At 46.0% G+C, this 18,439-nt stretch overlaps 1 protein-coding gene across 1 annotated transcript in view; it reads right to left on the reverse strand.

Moving 5' to 3' along the window:
* The window catches only part of LOC137533317 (cholesterol 24-hydroxylase-like), a 65,858-nt gene that overhangs the window by 35,408 nt on the left and 12,011 nt on the right, over positions 1 to 18,439 (reverse strand). Inside the window, exons 4-8 of the mRNA XM_068254643.1 lie at positions 17,759 to 17,829; positions 17,422 to 17,508; positions 14,763 to 14,901; positions 11,497 to 11,607; positions 2,870 to 3,026 (exon numbers count right to left, since the gene is read on the reverse strand). Coding sequence (XP_068110744.1) covers positions 2,870 to 3,026; positions 11,497 to 11,607; positions 14,763 to 14,901; positions 17,422 to 17,508; positions 17,759 to 17,829 — 565 coding nt within the window. The remainder of the gene's footprint in view (positions 1 to 2,869; positions 3,027 to 11,496; positions 11,608 to 14,762; positions 14,902 to 17,421; positions 17,509 to 17,758; positions 17,830 to 18,439) is intronic.

Below are 18,439 nucleotides of genomic sequence, written 5' to 3' on the forward strand. Positions count from 1 at the left end.
TGGAGGGAATTTCTGATGGTGGGGGGTGTATAGGGCATGGAAACTATAACCTATCTGTAAATGTGTGTCCATTTACTCCTGCTCCACAAAATTAAATCTGGAAGTGGGTAAAACTAATGGGTCGAATTGATCTGAGGGACCTAGTTTAGGGAGGTGAGGATTGAAAATTAAGTTAGGGAGATTTATGGGGAGGTGGAGCGGGGATGAATGGACGCACATGGGTATTGTTAATATGCATACAATTGGTAACCTTGCAGAGGAAGGAAATGGGTTATGTGTAAAAATAGGTCAATAGATGAGTAATAATTTTTTTCTCAATGTTGAATGTTTGTGGGATGCAATGTTAAATGTAACCCCTAGATGGCGGCAGACTTGCAGGCTGGATAATGCGGCTATGTATGGAGTTTTTTTGGGAGCTTATGCCACTTGAAACCTCTAGATGGCAGTAGAAAGGGAAGCAATGGAGTTTGGATAGTTTGCATGTGAGGAAGCAGGAAGGGAAATAATGCAGTATGGATAGTTTGCATGTGAGGAGGGGGGTGTGTATAGTGGGGCCGGTTTTGGCCTATATAATCCCACGATAGGCATCAGGCTCCATGCCCCTGATGAGTCACTGAGTGACGAAATCGATCGGGCGGAGTCTGATGTGGAAGTGGGAACTAGCCTGAGTGTGAGCAGAGGCGAGGAGGCACATGTGGTATCCATCCCAGCGTTTTTCCGTGCGCGCGGCGGAAACGGAGGGGGAACACTGATAGAAGCCTGCCAGCCTGGCCACCATACGGGGGAGAGCCCGTGTTATAAATTACTCAAACGCTGATTTTAACTGAAGACCATGTGAGTGCAATTGCTTTTTATAAATAAATAGTTTTTAACAGTATTATGCTATGGGAGCTTTTTCTTACTGAGGTACTCATCATATGAAGATTATCATCTATCATCTATTGGTGGACACTGTGTTGCTGGAGTGGTGGGGGACGACCCGGGAACGGTCCCAAGGCTCATATAGACCATTGGTTGGTCTAGGACAGGGGTGAGTGGCACACAAAGGGTGCTGGTGGAGGTGACCTGTTTTGATACTGCTGGAAGCCAATGACTGCCGCTCCTGAGGGAATTTATGCGAAGACTGTTTTTCACTCGATTTATATGTTGATTCTAGCCTGTTTTAATGTTTAATTTAAGCTGAGTAGATTTTAGGTCCTGGAAACTTGGACTTTCAATCGCATAGGAGCACACCCATATGGTCCTGAGGGATTTATATGTGAAGACTGTCGTTCACTAGACCTATATGTTGATTCTAGCCTGGTTTAATGTCTAATATAAGCTTAGTAGATTTTAGGTCCTGAAAACTTGGACTTTCAACTGCATAGGATCATATTCATATGGTCCAGTTTTTTAGCATATCAAGGAATATATTGGACATTAATGATATCTACTGAGACCTAAGAGGACTTAATTGGTTTTTTTTGCATTTGAGAGGATTGTAATTTTTATGGTTGTAATGTTCTTAATCCTGGTTTGCATGTAAGGGTATTCTGTCGAGTCCCTAATTTATCAGGGTGGGTTGATCGCATACCGTGAGCGCTACCTCTTGTGACACACATTTTATTATAAGAAGCTGTGAATATCAACAGTGCTTGACCTTGCTGGACCCTTTAAGTGTAAACACTTTCACTTGAAGGGACGCTTAGAGGCAGAGATAATCCTTCAGGAAGCGGACCCACAGGAGCTTATTCAGTTGCGCTTTGGAATCATTGGCAATTGATGAGTAGGGCAGCAGGTGGATGAGACGGGCAGCAGAGGTCAGTAGGGATTGGCAGAGAGGGGCAGCATCAGAGGAGCGGGAGGAGAGGTGGAGGAGACAGGCAGCAGAGGTCAGTAGGGATTGGCAGAGAGGGGCAGCATCAGAGGAGCAGGAGGAGAGGTGGATGAGGCAGGCAGCAGAGGTCAGTAGGGATTGGCAGAGAGGGGCAGCATCAGAGGAGCGGGAGGAGATGTGGATGAGGCAGGCAGCAGAGGTCAGTAGGGATTGGCAGAGAGGGGCAGCATCAAAGGAGCAGGAGGAGAGATGGTGAACCGGGCAGCAGAGGTCAGTAGGGATTGGCAGAGAGGGGCAGCATCAGAGAAGCGGGAGGAGAGATGGTGAGATGGGCAGCAGAGGTCAGTAGGGACTGGCAGAGAGGGGCAGCATCAGAGGAACGGGAGGGGAGGTGGATGAGACGGGCAGCAGAGGTCAGTAGGAATTGGCAGAGAGGGGCAGCATCAGAGGAGCAGGAGGAGAGGTGGATGAGACAGGCAGCAGAGGTCAGTAGGGATTGGCTGAGAGAGGGACAGCATCAGAAGAGCAGGAGGAGAGGTGGATGAGGGGGACAGCAGAGTTCAGTAGGGATTGGAAGAGAAGGGCAGAATCAGAGGAGCAGGAGGAGAGGTGTATAAGATGGGCAGCAGAGTTCAGTAGGGATTGGCAGAGAGGGGCAGCATCAGAGGAGCGGGAGGAGAGGTGGAGTAAGCAGGCATCAGAGGTCAGTAGGGATTGGCAGAGAGGGGCAGCATCAGAGGAGCGGGAGGAGAGGTGGATGAGATGGGTAGCATAGGTCAGTAGGGACTGGCAGAGAGGGGCAGCATTAGAGGAGCGGGAGGAGAGGTGTATAAGAAGTGCAACAGAGGTCATTAGGGTTTGGCAGAGAGGAGTGGGTGGCATCAGAGGAGCGGGAGGAGAGGTGGATGAGAGAGACAACAGAGTTCAGTAGAGACTGGCAGAGAGGGGCAGTATCAGAGGAGCTGTATTGGTTTAATATCGTCTAGTGTTTTTTGTCACATGACTATGAGTCCGGCAAGGACCTGGGCTATAGGTGTACATCTATAGACATACCTGCCCCTCGAAGAATCTGTGATAGTATGTCCATTGGTATCTCCTCTCCATCGTCCATGGCCTTCTGCCTCCTCTCTATACACTCCCTTCCAGTCTGCCGGAGGAACCTGGCGCTGTCCTGCACCTCTCTGATAAAACCGCGTTTTCCTGGTGTGAACTTTACAGAAAGCAATATGGCAGCTAAGCTACATTTTTGTGACATCATCAAATTACATCACCAAACCATAAAAACATGTTTAGTGCCACACAAAGCAAATGTTTAAAAAAACAAATTGCAGCAAAATGCAATGGCCGGTGTCGTACCATCCACATGGTAATCATTACTGCAAAGACCGAGGACTGTGCCTCCCTAACTGCTGCTCTCCTCTTTAAAGGGAACCTCAAGTGAGAGGAATACGGAGGCTGCCATCTTAATTCTCATATAAACAATGCCAGTTGCCTGGCTGTCATGCTGATATTTTGGGTTTAGTCGTTTCTAAAACACACACCTGCAACAAGCATGCAGCCAGTGGAGTCACAGCCCTGGAACAAGCATGCAGCCAGTGGAGACACAGCCCTGGAACAAGCATACAGCCAGTGGAGTCACAGCCCTGGAACAAGCATACAGCCAGTGGAGACACAGCCCTGGAACAAGCATGCAGCCAGTGGAGTCACAGCCCTGGGATAAGCATGCAGCCAGTGAAGTCACAGCCCTGGAACAAGCATGCAGCCAGTGGAGTCCCAGCCCTGCAACAAGCATGCAGCCAGTGGAGTCACAGCCCTGGAACAAGCATGCAGCCAGTGGAGTCACAGCCCTGGAACAAGCATGCAGCCAGTGGAGTCACAGCCCTGGAACAAGCATGCAGCCAGTGGAGACACAGCCCTGGAACAAGCATGCAGCCAGTGGAGTCACAGCCCTGGAACAAGCATGCAGCCAGTGGAGTCACAGCCCTGGAACAAGCATGCAGCCAGTGGAGTCACAGCCCTGGAACAAGCATGCAGCCAGTGGAGTCACAGCCCTGGAACAAGCGTGCAGCCAGTGGAGTCACAGCCCTGGAACAAGCATGCAGCCAGCGGAGTCAAAGCCCTGCAACAAGCATACAGCCAGTGGAGTCACAGCCCTGGAACAAACATGCAGCCAGTGGAGTCACAGCCCTGGAAGAAGTATGCAGCCAGTGGAGACACAGCCCTGCAACAAGCATGCAGCCAGTGGAGTCACAGCCCTGGAACAAGCATGCAGCCAGTGGAGTCACAGCCCTGGAACAAGCATGCAGCCAGTGGAGTCACAGCCCTGCAACAAGCATGCAGCCAGTGGAGACACAGCCCTGGAACAAGCATGCAGCCAATGGAGTCACAGCCCTGCAACAAGCATGCAGCCAGTGGAGTCACAGCCCTGGAACAAGCATGCAGCCAGTGGAGTCACAGCCCTGAAACAAGCATGCAGCCAGTGGAGTCACAGCCCTGCAACAAGCATGCAGCCAGTGGAGACACAGCCCTGGAACAAGCATGCAGCTGTGATGAAACGCGGAAAAGCCGCTGTTTCTCAAGGCGAGGCGGCTGTTTCCGCGTCCAGCATGGCGTCACAACGCGGAAAAAACGCCGCATGCCGCTTAGGCAGAGCGGCGGAATCCGCATCGGAGGCGGCTCCCGCACTCAGTTCACTGGATACATTGCAAGACAGTACTGGTGTGGCTGGGACTGATAGTCCACCAAGATTCAGACTTACACGCGCGCGAGCACAGAGGCAGAGTTTAAATAGCAGTTAGAAGGGTGTCGGCTGACCAGCTGGGTCAGCTGACAAATTCCACTGCTCTCATTGGACCAGCAATTAGGGAGGTCCTGGAAAGGTCCTAGAGTATATATACTGCTGGTTGTTCACTTGCTCTTTGTCTGGCGTGCGATCACATATGTGGAAGCACCCAGATCCGTAGTCAGATCTGCAAGTGTGCCGGGACCAGCTGGAGCTGTAATCCTACACTTAGCTAGATTTTGTTGATAGCTTAAAGTACTAGTTTGATTGTGATTATTTGTTATGACTTTTGCCTGCCTTGACTACCCTTCTGAACTCTGATCTTGTACCTTGATATTTCTGATACCCTGTTGCCGAACCCCGGCTCGTTTCTGGACTCCGCCTCAGCCTCCTGATTCTGTACCTTGATATTTCTGATACCCCGTTACTGAACCTTGCCTGTACTTAGACTCCGCCTTTGCCTCCTGTTCTTGTACTTTATCTGTCCGTGTGTGTACGACCTGGCTTGTCCGACCTTGAGAACCGACCTTACCGTTAGAGGCGGTTCCTCGGTCTGTTAGCGACCTTTCCTCCTGAGGGTCACTTCCAGACATCCTTCCTACTGTCAGTCTGACTCCTCCCGTCTTGGAGAGCTCAGGTCTGCAGAAGGAATCTGTGCAGTACTCCTTGCTGCACTGAGGCCTAGTCCTCAAAGTGTTACTGTTACACCAAACACTACACTCTACTCAGGTGAACAGAGGTTAGCTAGTATATCGGATTATCGGTGAGACTGCAGATCACTTATAATCTGGTATATATCTGTATTCCCAGTGATACTGCAGATCACCGGTAATCAGATCCTCTCTGTGCTTCACCGATCGTTACAGAACGCCAGACCAAATACAAAATGGACGCAAACACTGATTGTCTGGGTGTACTTGCCACTTCGGTGGACAACATCCATCAAGTACTGGGCGCCCACATAACTCTTATTGATGCCCTATCAGGGTCTGTACAAACCCTCCAGACATCAGTGGATCAAGTGCGATCCTCTCCTAGCTCTGACATACGTATGCCTGTACCTGAAAGCTTTTCCGGCCACAGATCTGACTTCCGGAATTTTAGGAGTAGAGTATTGTCCTATTTTGAGTTGAGACCCCAATCTTCGGGTACTGAGACCCAGAGGGTCACGTTTATAAAGACTTTGTTGTCTGGCGACTCCCAGTCTTGGGCATATAGCCTGCCCGCCGGAGACAAAGCTCTTACCTCTGTAGAGGAATTCTTTAAAGCTATGGCAGTAATTTACAACGATTCGGACCTTGCTTCGACTTCTGAGCGGAAGCTCAAGCTTTTGCGTCAAGGCGAAGGTCCGGTCGAAGATTACGCGGCCGAGTTTAGGAGGTGGTCAGTTACGGCCAGGTGGGACACTTAAGCCCTATTAGATCGTTTCTTGTCAGGGCTGTCCGATGAGGTCTCTGATTTGATGTTAAGCCAGCCCGAGCCCAGAACAGTCGATGAGGCCATCTCAGCGGCCATCCGAATCGACCGCAGGCTGCGCTACCAAAAACAGACCAGGGGTAGTTCTCGTGTCAGAGGGGTATCTTACACTACGGTCCCAGTGACTCCACCTCCTACTATTTCACCTTCTCCCGTCTTGCCTCCATCCAAGCCGATACAGATTGCTCGGTCAAAATTGACCCAGGTAGAGCGAAGACGGAGAATGACCGAACAGCTGTGTCTGTACTGTGCTGAAGGGGGGCATATAGTACAGAACTGCCCTAACAAGCCGGGAAGATGCTACCGTTTAGGAGTGGTAGGGGGTAGCACCCTAGGTGCCCGGCTCATACCCTTAAACGAAAAACGTTTGCTCCTTCCATGTATGATTACATGGGGGGACAAATCTGAAGCCGCAGAAGCCTTTGTTGATTCTGGCTCCGCGGCTAACTTTGAGTTCAGAGTTCGCAGAAAAGTTGGGCATTCCGCTCACCCCAGTAAAACCACCTATCCAGGTTACTGCTGTGGACGACTCCCCGCTGCAAAGGGACCGTCCGCTGTCTCAGACACCAGAGGTGGAAGTCACTATTGGGGTTCTGCATAACGAAAGTCTAAGTTTCTTTGTATTACACATGACCACCTCCACAATTGTTTTAGGAATGCCCTGGCTGCAGCTCCATTCGCCACAGATTAATTGGGCTACAGGACAATTAACTAGTTGGTCAGACTTCTGTTCCCAACAGTGTCTAGGGAAGGTGACGTTAGGTCAGACCAAGTTGCATGTGGAGGGGGTTCCCGAGCAATATTCCGAGTTCTCGGATGTATTCTGTCCCAAGGCTGCTGACAAGTTACCTCCTCATCGCCCTTTCGATTGCCCCATCGATCTCCGTGCCGGTTGTATGCCCCCTAGGGGTCACCTGTATAATTTGTCTGGACCAGAGAAAATAGCGATGCAGGAGTACATTCGTGACAATTTAGCCAAAGGGTTCATTCGCCCCTCCCGGTCGCCTGCAGGGGCCGGATTCTTTTTTGTTAAGAAAAAAGACGGAGGGCTGCGACCATGCATCGACTACCGTGGCCTGAATAAAATCACGGTGAAGAATCGTTATCCGTTACCATTGATAGACGATTTATTTACGCAAGTCACCAACGCTAAGATCTTTTCAAAATTAGATCTGAGGGGTGCATACAACCTGGTCCGCATTAGAAAGGGTGATGAATGGAAGACGGCCTTCAACACTCCCGACGGGCATTACGAGTACTTAGTGATGCCCTTCGGGTTGTGCAATGTGCCAGCCGTCTTTCAAGAATTAATCAACGAGGTATTCAGGGAGGTGTTGGGTAGGTTTGTACTAGTATACCTTGACGATATACTAATCTATTCCAACAACCTCCCCGAGCACAGGGTCCACGTTAAATTCGTGTTGGACAAATTGAGGCAAAATATGCTGTATGCCAAGGTGGAGAAATGTATTTTCGAGGTGACCACTGTCATATTTTTAGGGTATGTGATCTCCACGTCAGGCCTGTCAATGGATCCTGCCAAGGTCACAGCTGTCCTGGAATGGCCACAGCCAGTGGGGTTGAAGCCCCTGCAAAGATTTTTAGGTTTTGCGAATTACTATAGGAGGTTCATAAAGGGATACTCCACGATGATTGCCCCTCTTACCAGTCTCACAAAAAAGGGGGCAGATACCAACCACTGGTCTCCTGAGGCTGTGGCAGCTTTTTCTCACTTGAAAAAATTGTTTTGCTCTGCACCCATATTGAGACACGTAGACACCTCTTACCCATTCATTGTGGAGGTTGATGCCTCAGAAGTTGGAGTAGGGGCTGTGCTGTCTCAACGCTCTGGGCTGCAGGGAAGGTTGCACCCGTGTGCCTATTTCTCTCGGAGGTTTTCACCGGCAGAGAAAAACTACGACATAGGCAACCGGGAACTTCTGGCCATTAAATTGGCATTTGAAGAATGGCGCCACTGGTTAGAAGGGGCAGAACACACGATCACGGTGTATACTGATCACAAGAATCTGGAATACATCGAGGGGGCTAAGAGACTAAGTCCCCGACAGGCCCGTTGGTCATTATTTTTTACGAGGTTCAGATTTATTATCACATACACTCCAGGCAGCAAAAACATCAAGGCAGATGTTTCGAATTAGAGACAGCACAGCCCCCCGCTCCTGAGTCCATCATCCCGCAGAGGCTGGTGTTAGCAGCCACAGAGACCTGGGAGGATTGGACAAAGGTTTTGGGTCCCTTTCAGCAGGATGTCCCTGAGGGAAAACCGGAGGGGGTCTTGTTTATCCCACTGTTTTTTCGTCTACAGGTCTTACAAATGTTTCACGCCCATAAGAGTGCTGGTCACCCTGGTGCTGCCAGAACGCAGGATCTGATTGCCAGGTGTGCTTGGTGGCCTTCTATGGCATCAGACTGCAAGGAATATGTCAGGGAATGTGCGGTATGTGCCAAAAGTAAACCCTCCCGGCAGGCACCTGTCGGTACCTTACAGCCTTTACCCGCCCCGAGTGAACCATGGACCCACTTGTCCATGGATTTTGTGGGTGAGCTCCCCAGGTCTGAAGGCATGTCGGTCATTTGGGTGGTAGTCGACTGCTTCAGCAAAATGGCCCATTTCGTGCCTTTGAAAGGACTCCCCTCGGCCCAAGAATTGGCTGACCTATTCATCGTCCACATTTTCCGGCTGCACGGCATTCCGGAGAACATTGTGTCCGATCGGGGAGTCCAATTTATCTCTAAATTCTGGAGGGCATTTTGCCACCAAATGGGCATGAAGCTGTCTTTCTCGTCAGGCTACCACCCACAGACGAATGGGCAGACTGAACGAATTAATCAGTCTTTAGAACAGTTTTTAAGATGTTACGTTGCGGAGGCACAGAATGACTGGGTGAAGTTTCTGGCTTTTGCAGAATTTGCGCAGAATAATTTAAAGAGTTCTTCTTCTGGTTTTTCCCCGTTCCAGATTGTGACAGGGAGGTCGCCCAAGTTCTCCCCTTTGCCAGTTGCCTCTTCTCCGTTCCCAGCGCTGGAGGATTGGCAGAGGTCACTCAGGGACAATTGGGGAATTGTTAGAGATAATTTGCAGAAAGCGTTCCAAAGTCGAAAGGGTCAAGCGGACAAGAGACGTTCCATGGAATGGAAGTTTCAGCCAGGGGATTTAGTCTGGGTGTCCACACGTCACTTGACCCTGAAGCAGCCTTCTGCCAAACTGGGCCCCAGGTTTGTGGGTCCGTTTTCTGTGACCAAAAAGATCAACAACGTCACTTATACCGTTGATCTCCCCACCAGCATGCGTGGGGTGAGATCATTTCACGTATCCCTGCTCAAACCTGCAGTCCATGTGGGCCCTACTCCTCCTCCTCCTGTCCTGGTGGATAGTCATCCTGAGTTCGAAATAGAGAAAATTTTGGACTCTCGCATTGTCCAGAACTCGGTACAGTATCTGGTACACTGGAAAGGATATGGCATTGAGGAGAGACAGTGGGTACCGGGGACTCGCATGCATGCGGATGAGTTGAGGAAAGAGTTTCATGCCTTACACACCGAGAAGCCTGGTAGGAGTTGTCCGGAGTCCACTCCTCGAGGGGGGGGGGTACTGTGATGAAACGCGGAAAAGCCGCTGTCTCTCAAGGCGAGGCGGCTGTTTCCGCGTCCAGCATGGCGTCACAACGCGGAAAAAACGCCGCATGCCGCTTAGGCAGAGCGGCGGAATCCGCATCGGAGGCGGCTCCCGCACTCAGTTCACTGGATACATTGCAAGACAGTACTGGTGTGGCTGGGACTGATAGTCCACCAAGATTCAGACTTACACGCGCGCGAGCACAGAGGCAGAGTTTCAATAGCAGTTAGAAGGGTGTCGGCTGACCAGCTGGGTCAGCTGACAAATTCCACTGCTCTCATTGGACCAGCAATTAGGGAGGTCCTGGAAAGGTCCTAGAGTATATATACTGCTGGTTGTTCACTTGCTCTTTGTCTGGCGTGCGATCACATATGTGGAAGCACCCAGATCCGTAGTCAGATCCGCAAGTGTGCCGGGACCAGCTGGAGCTGTAATCCTACACTTAGCTAGATTTTGTTGATAGCTTAAAGTACTAGTTTGATTGTTATTATTTGTTATGACTTTTGCCTGCCTTGACTACCCTTCTGAACTCTGATCTTGTACCTTGATATTTCTGATACCCTGTTGCCGAACCCCGGCTCGTTTCTAGACTCCGCCTCAGCCTCCTGATTCTGTACCTCGATATTTCTGATACCCCGTTACTGAACCCTGCCTGTACTTAGACTCCGCCTTTGCCTCCTGTTCTTGTACTTTATCTGTCCGTGTGTACGACCTGGCTTGTCCGACCTCGAGAACCGACCTTACCGTTAGAGGCGGTTCCTCGCTCTGTTAGCGACCTTTCCTCCTGAGGGTCACTTCCAGACATCCTTCCTACTGTCAGTCTGACTCCTCCCGTCTTGGAGAGCTCAGGTCTGCAGAAGGAATCTGTGCAGTACTCCTTGCTGCACTGAGGCCTAGTCCTCAAAGTGTTACTGTTACACCAAACACTACACTCTACTCAGGTGAACAGAGGTTAGCTAGTATATCGGATTACCGGTGAGACTGCAGATCACTTATAATCTGGTATATATCTGTATTCCCAGTGATACTGCAGATCACCGGTAATCAGATCCTCTCTGTGCTTCACCGATCGTTACAGCAGCCAGTGGAGTCACACCAGAGTCAGTCACAGCATCTGATCTGCTGCCAGTGCTTTATAGTATTAGAGGCGGAGCATCAGCATAGAAGTCAGGCAATCGGCATTGTTTATTATGCTAGGTACACACCATACAATTTTCTTGCAGATTATTTCCAACATGTCTGATCTGAATTTCGATCGATTTTTCGATTTTCCAAACTTTTTTTAATCTTTTTTTTTTCGATCATTTTTTTTTTATCATCGAACAATGAAAATCTATAGAAAAAAATGATGAAAAAAAAATGATAAAAAAAGATCGGACATGTTGGAATTTGGAAATAATCGATTTGGCAGATTGAAAATTGTATGGTGTGTACCTAGTATTAGAGAACTGCTATGTTTTGTGAGTGGAAGAAAGAACCACTTTATTGCCTACAGCAAATGTTTCTAATTATGGCAAGTCCCCGGACTTGGTGATATATGATAGTAAACATGTCCTTCTTTTATGCTTAAAATGCTTACCAATCCAACCATCAAGTTGAACAAATGTATCTCATTCTCATTTCCTGATATTTATTTCTCTGATTAAAAAATAGATTAAAAAAATCTAAAATTTCCCTCACCAAATTAGACGAGTAAACAATTCAATCAAAAAGGAAAATGATCAGTATTTATTTCTTAAAAATGCCCCAAATTTTAAGCCCAAACAGTATATTTACTGAACCGACCTGCGCCAAGGGATTTCGGGTCTCAGCCACTCCTCTCATGGCCATCGATATTGCCCGAGGGAAGGGGGTCTGATCATCGTTCAGAGAGTTCAGCTCCATTCCGAAGGCCACCTGTAAGATGTATATTTCAATATTCCATTGAAACCACTTATCGCATTGGAGGCAGTATATCTACGTCCCGAGGCTTAATCTCAAGTTCCAGGGATGTAAATTGTTGTCTTCTACTTCCTATGCGCCCCCGTCGCAACCAGGCAGGGCACTGATTGGTGAATGGGAACATGTGCTTCCACAGCCACATGTGTTTCCACAGGAGGCATGCATTTATTATTGCAATTAAAAAATACATCTATACCTACAGTATAGCAAGCCCAATAACCCTTCCTGCCCCTGCCCCCATAGTTACCAAAATAAAACACTTGTTAAAAAAAAGAAAAGACAGCCAAAGTGATGGAATTTAAAAGAGAATACATAAGTTCTTAACTTTGAGACTTAGCTTTTTAACTATGTATGCTATGAGGGTATATTATTGTTATTTTTTTTTTTTTTTTTGTAATTATTTATTTATAGAGTACAATGAGAACACCAAAAAAAAAAAAGAAACATAATTCTAATGTTGTGATAACAATGACAAATAGGCAAGTAAAATGTGTGGGTTTTATTTACGGTAGCATTATTTATTTTAAGACTATAGCATTGAAAAGGAGAAATAGTGTATTTTTTTCATTTTCACTTATTTTCCCCTTTAAAATGTATTGAAAATAAAGTAAAGTAATTACTAAAAAAAAAGTATCACCTACAAAAACCCTAATTTGCGTCAAAAACAATACGTATAGATCATTTAGTTGTGATAAGTAGTTATAAACATATTGGTAAATGAATAGGAGAAGCGCTGAAATGTGAAAGTTTCTCTGGTCCATAAGAGGAAAATAACCTAAATGGTCAAATGGCTTGTTTTAGGGCTCGTTTCCACTATCGCGAATCCGCATGCGTCCAACGCATGCGGATTCGCACATGTAATGCAAGTGGATGGGTCTGTTTCCACTGTAGCGTTGTTGAGGTGCGTTTTTTTCAGAGGTGAAAAAACGCACAAAAGAGCCGCAGAATTCGCCTGCGAGTGGAATGCATGCAAATTGCATGCGAATCGCATGCAATGTATTTAATAGTGCGTTTTTTGCCACGAATTCGCATAGGTACCAATGTAAATTCACACAGGCAGTGACATGGTTAAAATCGCATATACCCTCACCTATGCGAATTCGCATGCGAATTCGCGGCAAAAAACGCATGGGGAATTGCATCCGCATGCGATTTCATCAGCGGTGAAATCCAGGCGATTCCGCACCGCAATAGTGGAAACGAGCCCTCAGTGTTTAGAACCACTGCAGATCTGACCCCAGTGTTGATAATTTCCTGCACTTGTTTAGTTAGTTAGATAAACACTTCCAATTTTGGCCAATCAATCACTGATCAATTTGACCACCTGCCTGTAGTATGAGAGTTTATCTACACAATCTGTTCATAGAATTCAAAATCTGTTGGTCCTCATACTACATAAACAAACAAACAAACACAGAACATTTATATTGCACTTTTCTCCTGGCGGACTCAAAGCACCAGAGCTGCAGCCACTAGTGGGCGCTCTATAGGCAGTAGCAGTGTTAGGGAGACTTGCCCAAGGTCTCCTACTGAATAGTTGCAGGCTTACTGAACAGGCAGAGCCAAGATTCAAACCCAGGTCTCCTGTGTCAGAGGCAGAGCCCTTAAACACTACACTATCCAGCCACATAGAGGTGGTAAAATTGGCCAACCGAAACTGAAGGTGTCTGAAGGTGCGTACACACATCCAATTTTAATTGGTCAATGATTGGCCAATTTTACTACTTCCATGTAATATGAGGGCCAACAGATATTAAATACCATGAACAGATGTGTAGTTACACTCTCACATTACGCGGGAGTGTTAAAATTGGTCAAGGGTTGGATGTGTGTATTAAGGATGTATCTTAAAGCGGTTTTGTCACCATAAAAATCAAATTTCAACAGCAACTGATCTGAGTGTATTAAGGGATAAAGATGCTAATCCTGCATTCAAAACTTTTTCTGCTGTTACGATTTGGAGTTATCACATACTTTAGGAGCACTGGCCCTTTAGTAGTCAGTGCCAAACAGTTGAATGCTGGGAGTTCTTTTTATCTATAATATATTCCTCCTCTTTCATTTATTTCCCTGCCTAGCTGCTTATCAGAAACACCCTCTGATCACTTGTGTTTACAAGCAATGCTGAGGGGACTCAGCGATTGGAGAAAAGAAAAAAATAGACAGTGCGGTTGTTAGTATACACCTCAGTGGGAGTGTCTAAAGACTCTGGGAGGAGGGCAGCTAAGGAATACACAAAAAAAGAAGGGAGGGGGGAAAACAAGAGTCAGGGAGGATATGATGTCAGCATTAGCTTGGCAAGATGGCCACTGCCTAGAATAGGATTTTCTGTTTTTCCTTTATAAAATTCACAGGAATCATTAGGTGGATAGCACAATACGTTATGTAAGTAGAAGTAGTATTTATCTACTTATGTGTTTTTTATTTCTAGGTTAGCATGGGTGTCGCTTGTTCTTTAAGGGCACGTTTCCACTATAGCGAATCCGCATGCGGGCACTGCACGCGGATTCGCATAGGCAATGTAAGTGGATGGGGCTGTTTCCAGTTGTGCGGCTGCGGCAGCGTTTTTTGGTGCGGCAGAAATCTGCACGGCAGGGCCGTCAGATTTCGCGTGCAGAAGGAATGTGCGCGAATCGCCGCTAATGTAACTAATAGGGAAATCGCATGCGGGGTGACCATGCGGTTTTTGACGCGAAATCGCATGCGATTTCGCATAGGTATTAATGTTATTTCACTCAGGCAGTGACATGGTTAAAATCGCATACAGCCTTACCTATGCGGAATCGCATGCGAAATCACGGCAAAAACGCATGCGGAATCGCACCTGCATGCGATTTTGTCCGCGGTGGAATGCAGGCGATTCCGCACCGCACTAGTGGAAACGAGCCCTAAGGATGTGTTTGGTTTGATATGATGAAATCCTCACACACAGCTCTACAAGTCTACATGGGGCGGCGTGTCCAAGACCAGGCTCAATGCAGTTAAGTGGCTAGGAAAATGATTGGTCTTCTGGACATAAGACTGTTATCTTCACTATATAAAGGCTTTAAACAAAAGGTAAAATAATATTTGAGTTTAGTAGTGAGCTTAGATGCATTTGGAAGGGTCACCTTTGCAATGATGTCTATTGTGACTCTGCTCATCAGTTCGTGCATTGAAAACTCTTTTTTCTCTTCTGATCGTTCCGTGAGTTTCTCTATCAGACCTTCAGCTTTCTCATTGAAAGTTCCCATTAATCCCATCAGATACCTGTATAAAAGACACATGTTTCTTATGGTAAATACTCATTATCTCTGGACTACAAGGAAAATCCACATTTATAAAGGTTTCTTTTGGATGATGTAATGTGCCTAATGTCTATTGGTGTCATTTTAAAGAGGTGGGTTTTACAAATCCTAATAGCATACAGAGGCTGGGTCTGCATATAATCTCCCCCTAGGCCCCCCCTGCGCTCTGCTCTGCCCCACAAAGTAAACCGCCGTGCTAGAGACACACAGCGTGTCACCAGCAGGCTGTTTACATGTGCACTGTCACTCTCCGCCGCTCCCCCGCCTCCTCTATGTCGCCGCTCCCAGCCTCCCCGCTGCTTGGAGGGAAGGGACGTGGGCTGGGAGCGGCGACATAGAGGAGGCGGGGGAGCGGCGGAGAGTGACAGTGTACATGTAAACAGCCTGCTGGTGACACGCTGTGTGTCGCTAGCACGGTGGTTTACTTTGGGGGGCAGAGCAGAGCGCAGGGGGGGCCTAGGGGGAGATAAGATAGCAACAGAGGCTGGGCATTATATGCAGACCCAGCCTCTGTATGCTATTAGGATTTGTAAAACCCACCTCGGGTTCTCTTTAAAGACCCTAAAATAAATGATGAGCTTATTGATATAAAAGTAATCTGAGTAAAATGAATGGAAGGAGTAGTAATATTCTTAATTTCTGTATTATCTGCAATAATTACCGAATAAAGCAGCAATGTTTTCTAACTCAGATCCATTTGTGAAGTTAGGCTTACTGCTTAGTGATTAATTGTAATTAGTAAATGTCTGTTACGCGTAGTTTCACGTAATTTTCATAATTACGATTACGATCATGTAGCCAATTTGTAATTGTGAAAATGATGCATACATTACGTGAAATGTAGCGTAATTACAAGTTTATGCGAAATGGGGAAATCACAACGTAATTACAAATACGATTGCAATAGCTTATTTGCAATGACTAAAATTACACATAAATGATGCAAAGTTTGTGTTATTTAGAGTAATTACATACAATTTTCACGTAATTATACTAAATTGCGTGTAATTAAGATTTAATGTGAAACTTACACACAATTTTGCATAATTACTTATAATTACCAGTAAGCAAAACTGTGCAAAATTATGAGTTAGGCGGGGACACACTTGTCTTTCAGTTTTCTGTGCGTTTTTTATGCGTGCGTCTTCTGCAGACCATGCGTGTTTGTATGCAGAAGAACGCATGCATTTTTTTCATAGCGGCTAATGTAATTGATAGAGAAAACTAACAAAATGTGCAGAATTAACCTGCAGGATGTCAGTTTTTCTGCGCAGAAAACGCACACACAAATAGACAAGTGGGTCCCCTGCCCTAATGCGAAATTATGATTAGAGATGTTGCGACCGTTCGCCGGTGAACATCTCAAAATCTGTGGGCCTTCTACCACTTCTGGGTCGCAATGACCCGTAGTAGTACGCCTGCGCTGCCACGCTCATGCACAGAGTGCCCGGCAACAGGAGCGCGATCTAGGACGCGCTCCGCCGGGCAGCGCAGGCGTACTACTCCGGATCATTGCGACCCGGAAGTAGTAGAAGGCCCAGAGAGATTCGCCCGGCGAACGGTTCGGGACATCTCTAATTATGATACAAAATTATGAATGAATACAAAATTAAAGCGGAATATAACCCTGCATTTCAACTTTGCTCTAAAACATTATTTACAGTATATTATATGCAACCAGCATTTTTTTTTTACTAGACCAGCATTGGAAGGGTTACACACAGCTTTAAAATTCCTGGAGATTTCTGCAGACGCATCGGAAGCTGACATAGATACATTTTGTTTACATAAATGTATCTGAGTGTTGAATGTGACTCATCTCTCTGACTGAGAAGGAGCTGGAGAACAGCCAAAGAGTGTGTAACATTTATAACTTGTTACATTCTATTTAGTTAAAATGTATCTATCTGAACTTCTGCATATCTCTCCAAGGAACTTTAAACCTCTGTGTGTAACCCTTCCAATGCTGGTCTAGTAAAAAAAAATGCTGGTTGCATATAATATGCTGTAAATAATGTTTTAGAGCAAAGTTGAAATGCAGGGTTATATTCTGCTTTAATTATAAGTTTGCCAAAAATTACGCATTGCGATTTTGAATCGTAACTGAAAATTACAATGTGAAATTATGCATGTGCGCAATTTCGGCTTATCACTATTAACTCTATAGCTAAATATACACGCTGAGTTAAACTTGGCTAGGCCGGCCGATAAAAATAAATATTTCAGCCTCTGTATCCCTCTCACTTTAAGTGTGCTTTAAGTGCTTTGGAATGCAGTGGTGCCATTTTTAGAATAAAATTGCCTTGATTGTGATTAGGTATTATGGGAACACCAGTTGAGAAGTCATGTGAAATCACAGACCAGGTATTTACAGTAGGTATTTTCAGTCTCATCACTTATTGCTATTGGATTTCCTAAAGTATACTTATATCGGAGTAATGTATAATCATTTTCCATCCAGGAGCTGGTCCTCTTGACTTACGTCCTGCTGAAGGCGGGATCCATCACTCTCCGCTGTTTATGCCACTGATCATAGTCGCGATTGGTCACCAGACCTTTCCCCAAAAACCTGCAAGATACACACGTGTCTGGAATCTAACATTATGAAAAAGTCATCCTTCCATTTTCAAACCACATCTGAGAATCTCCCAAACTGTAATGTTAGAGCTAAGTGAGAATGTTCTGGGGAACAGAATGCTCCCGCTGACAATCATAAAAGACGCCAGACACAGGAGGGGTCGCGTCGGCGTAACATCATGATGTAAGGGGACGATGACACAATGAAAAACGGAAAAGATGCCGTAACCAGAAACACCAACCTTACGCCGAACAGGCTGAACCCTCGATCATACACCCGGTCCTTGGTGAATTTAGGCGACATCAGAATTTCCTGAAACGTAAACAGAAACATATTTTACTGATGTCTTTAAAGGATACCCAAAGTGACATGTGACATGATGAGATAGACATGGGTATGTACAGTGCCTAGCACACAAATAACTATGCTGTGTTCCTTTTTTTCTTTCTCTGCCTGAAAGAGTTAAATATCAGGTATGTAAGTGGCTGACTCAGCCCTGACTCAGACAGGAAGTTACAATTTAAAAAAAAAAGACATAAATAGTTACCTAAGAGTCTGAACTTTTTAAATATGCATTTGAAGGGGGTATACTACGAACATTTTTTAAATTATAAGCTTGTAGATAGTGATGGACGCAAAATGGAAAAAATGCACCTTTATTACCAAATAAAATATTGGCGTCATAGATTGTGATAGGGACAAAATTTCAATGGTTTTATAACCGAGACAAATGGGCAAATAAAATACATAGGTTTTAATTATGGTAGCGTGGATTATTATATTAATGGCCGAAAACTGAGAAATAATGAATATTTCCCATTTTTTTCTTATTAATCCTGTTAAAATGCATTTATAAAAAATAATTCTTAGCAAAATGTATCACCCAAAGAAAGCCTAATTAGTGGCAGAAAAAACAAGATAT

This window comes from Hyperolius riggenbachi, chromosome 9 (assembly GCF_040937935.1).
Source record: "Hyperolius riggenbachi isolate aHypRig1 chromosome 9, aHypRig1.pri, whole genome shotgun sequence".
In the NCBI taxonomy this organism is placed as follows: domain Eukaryota; kingdom Metazoa; phylum Chordata; class Amphibia; order Anura; family Hyperoliidae; genus Hyperolius; species Hyperolius riggenbachi.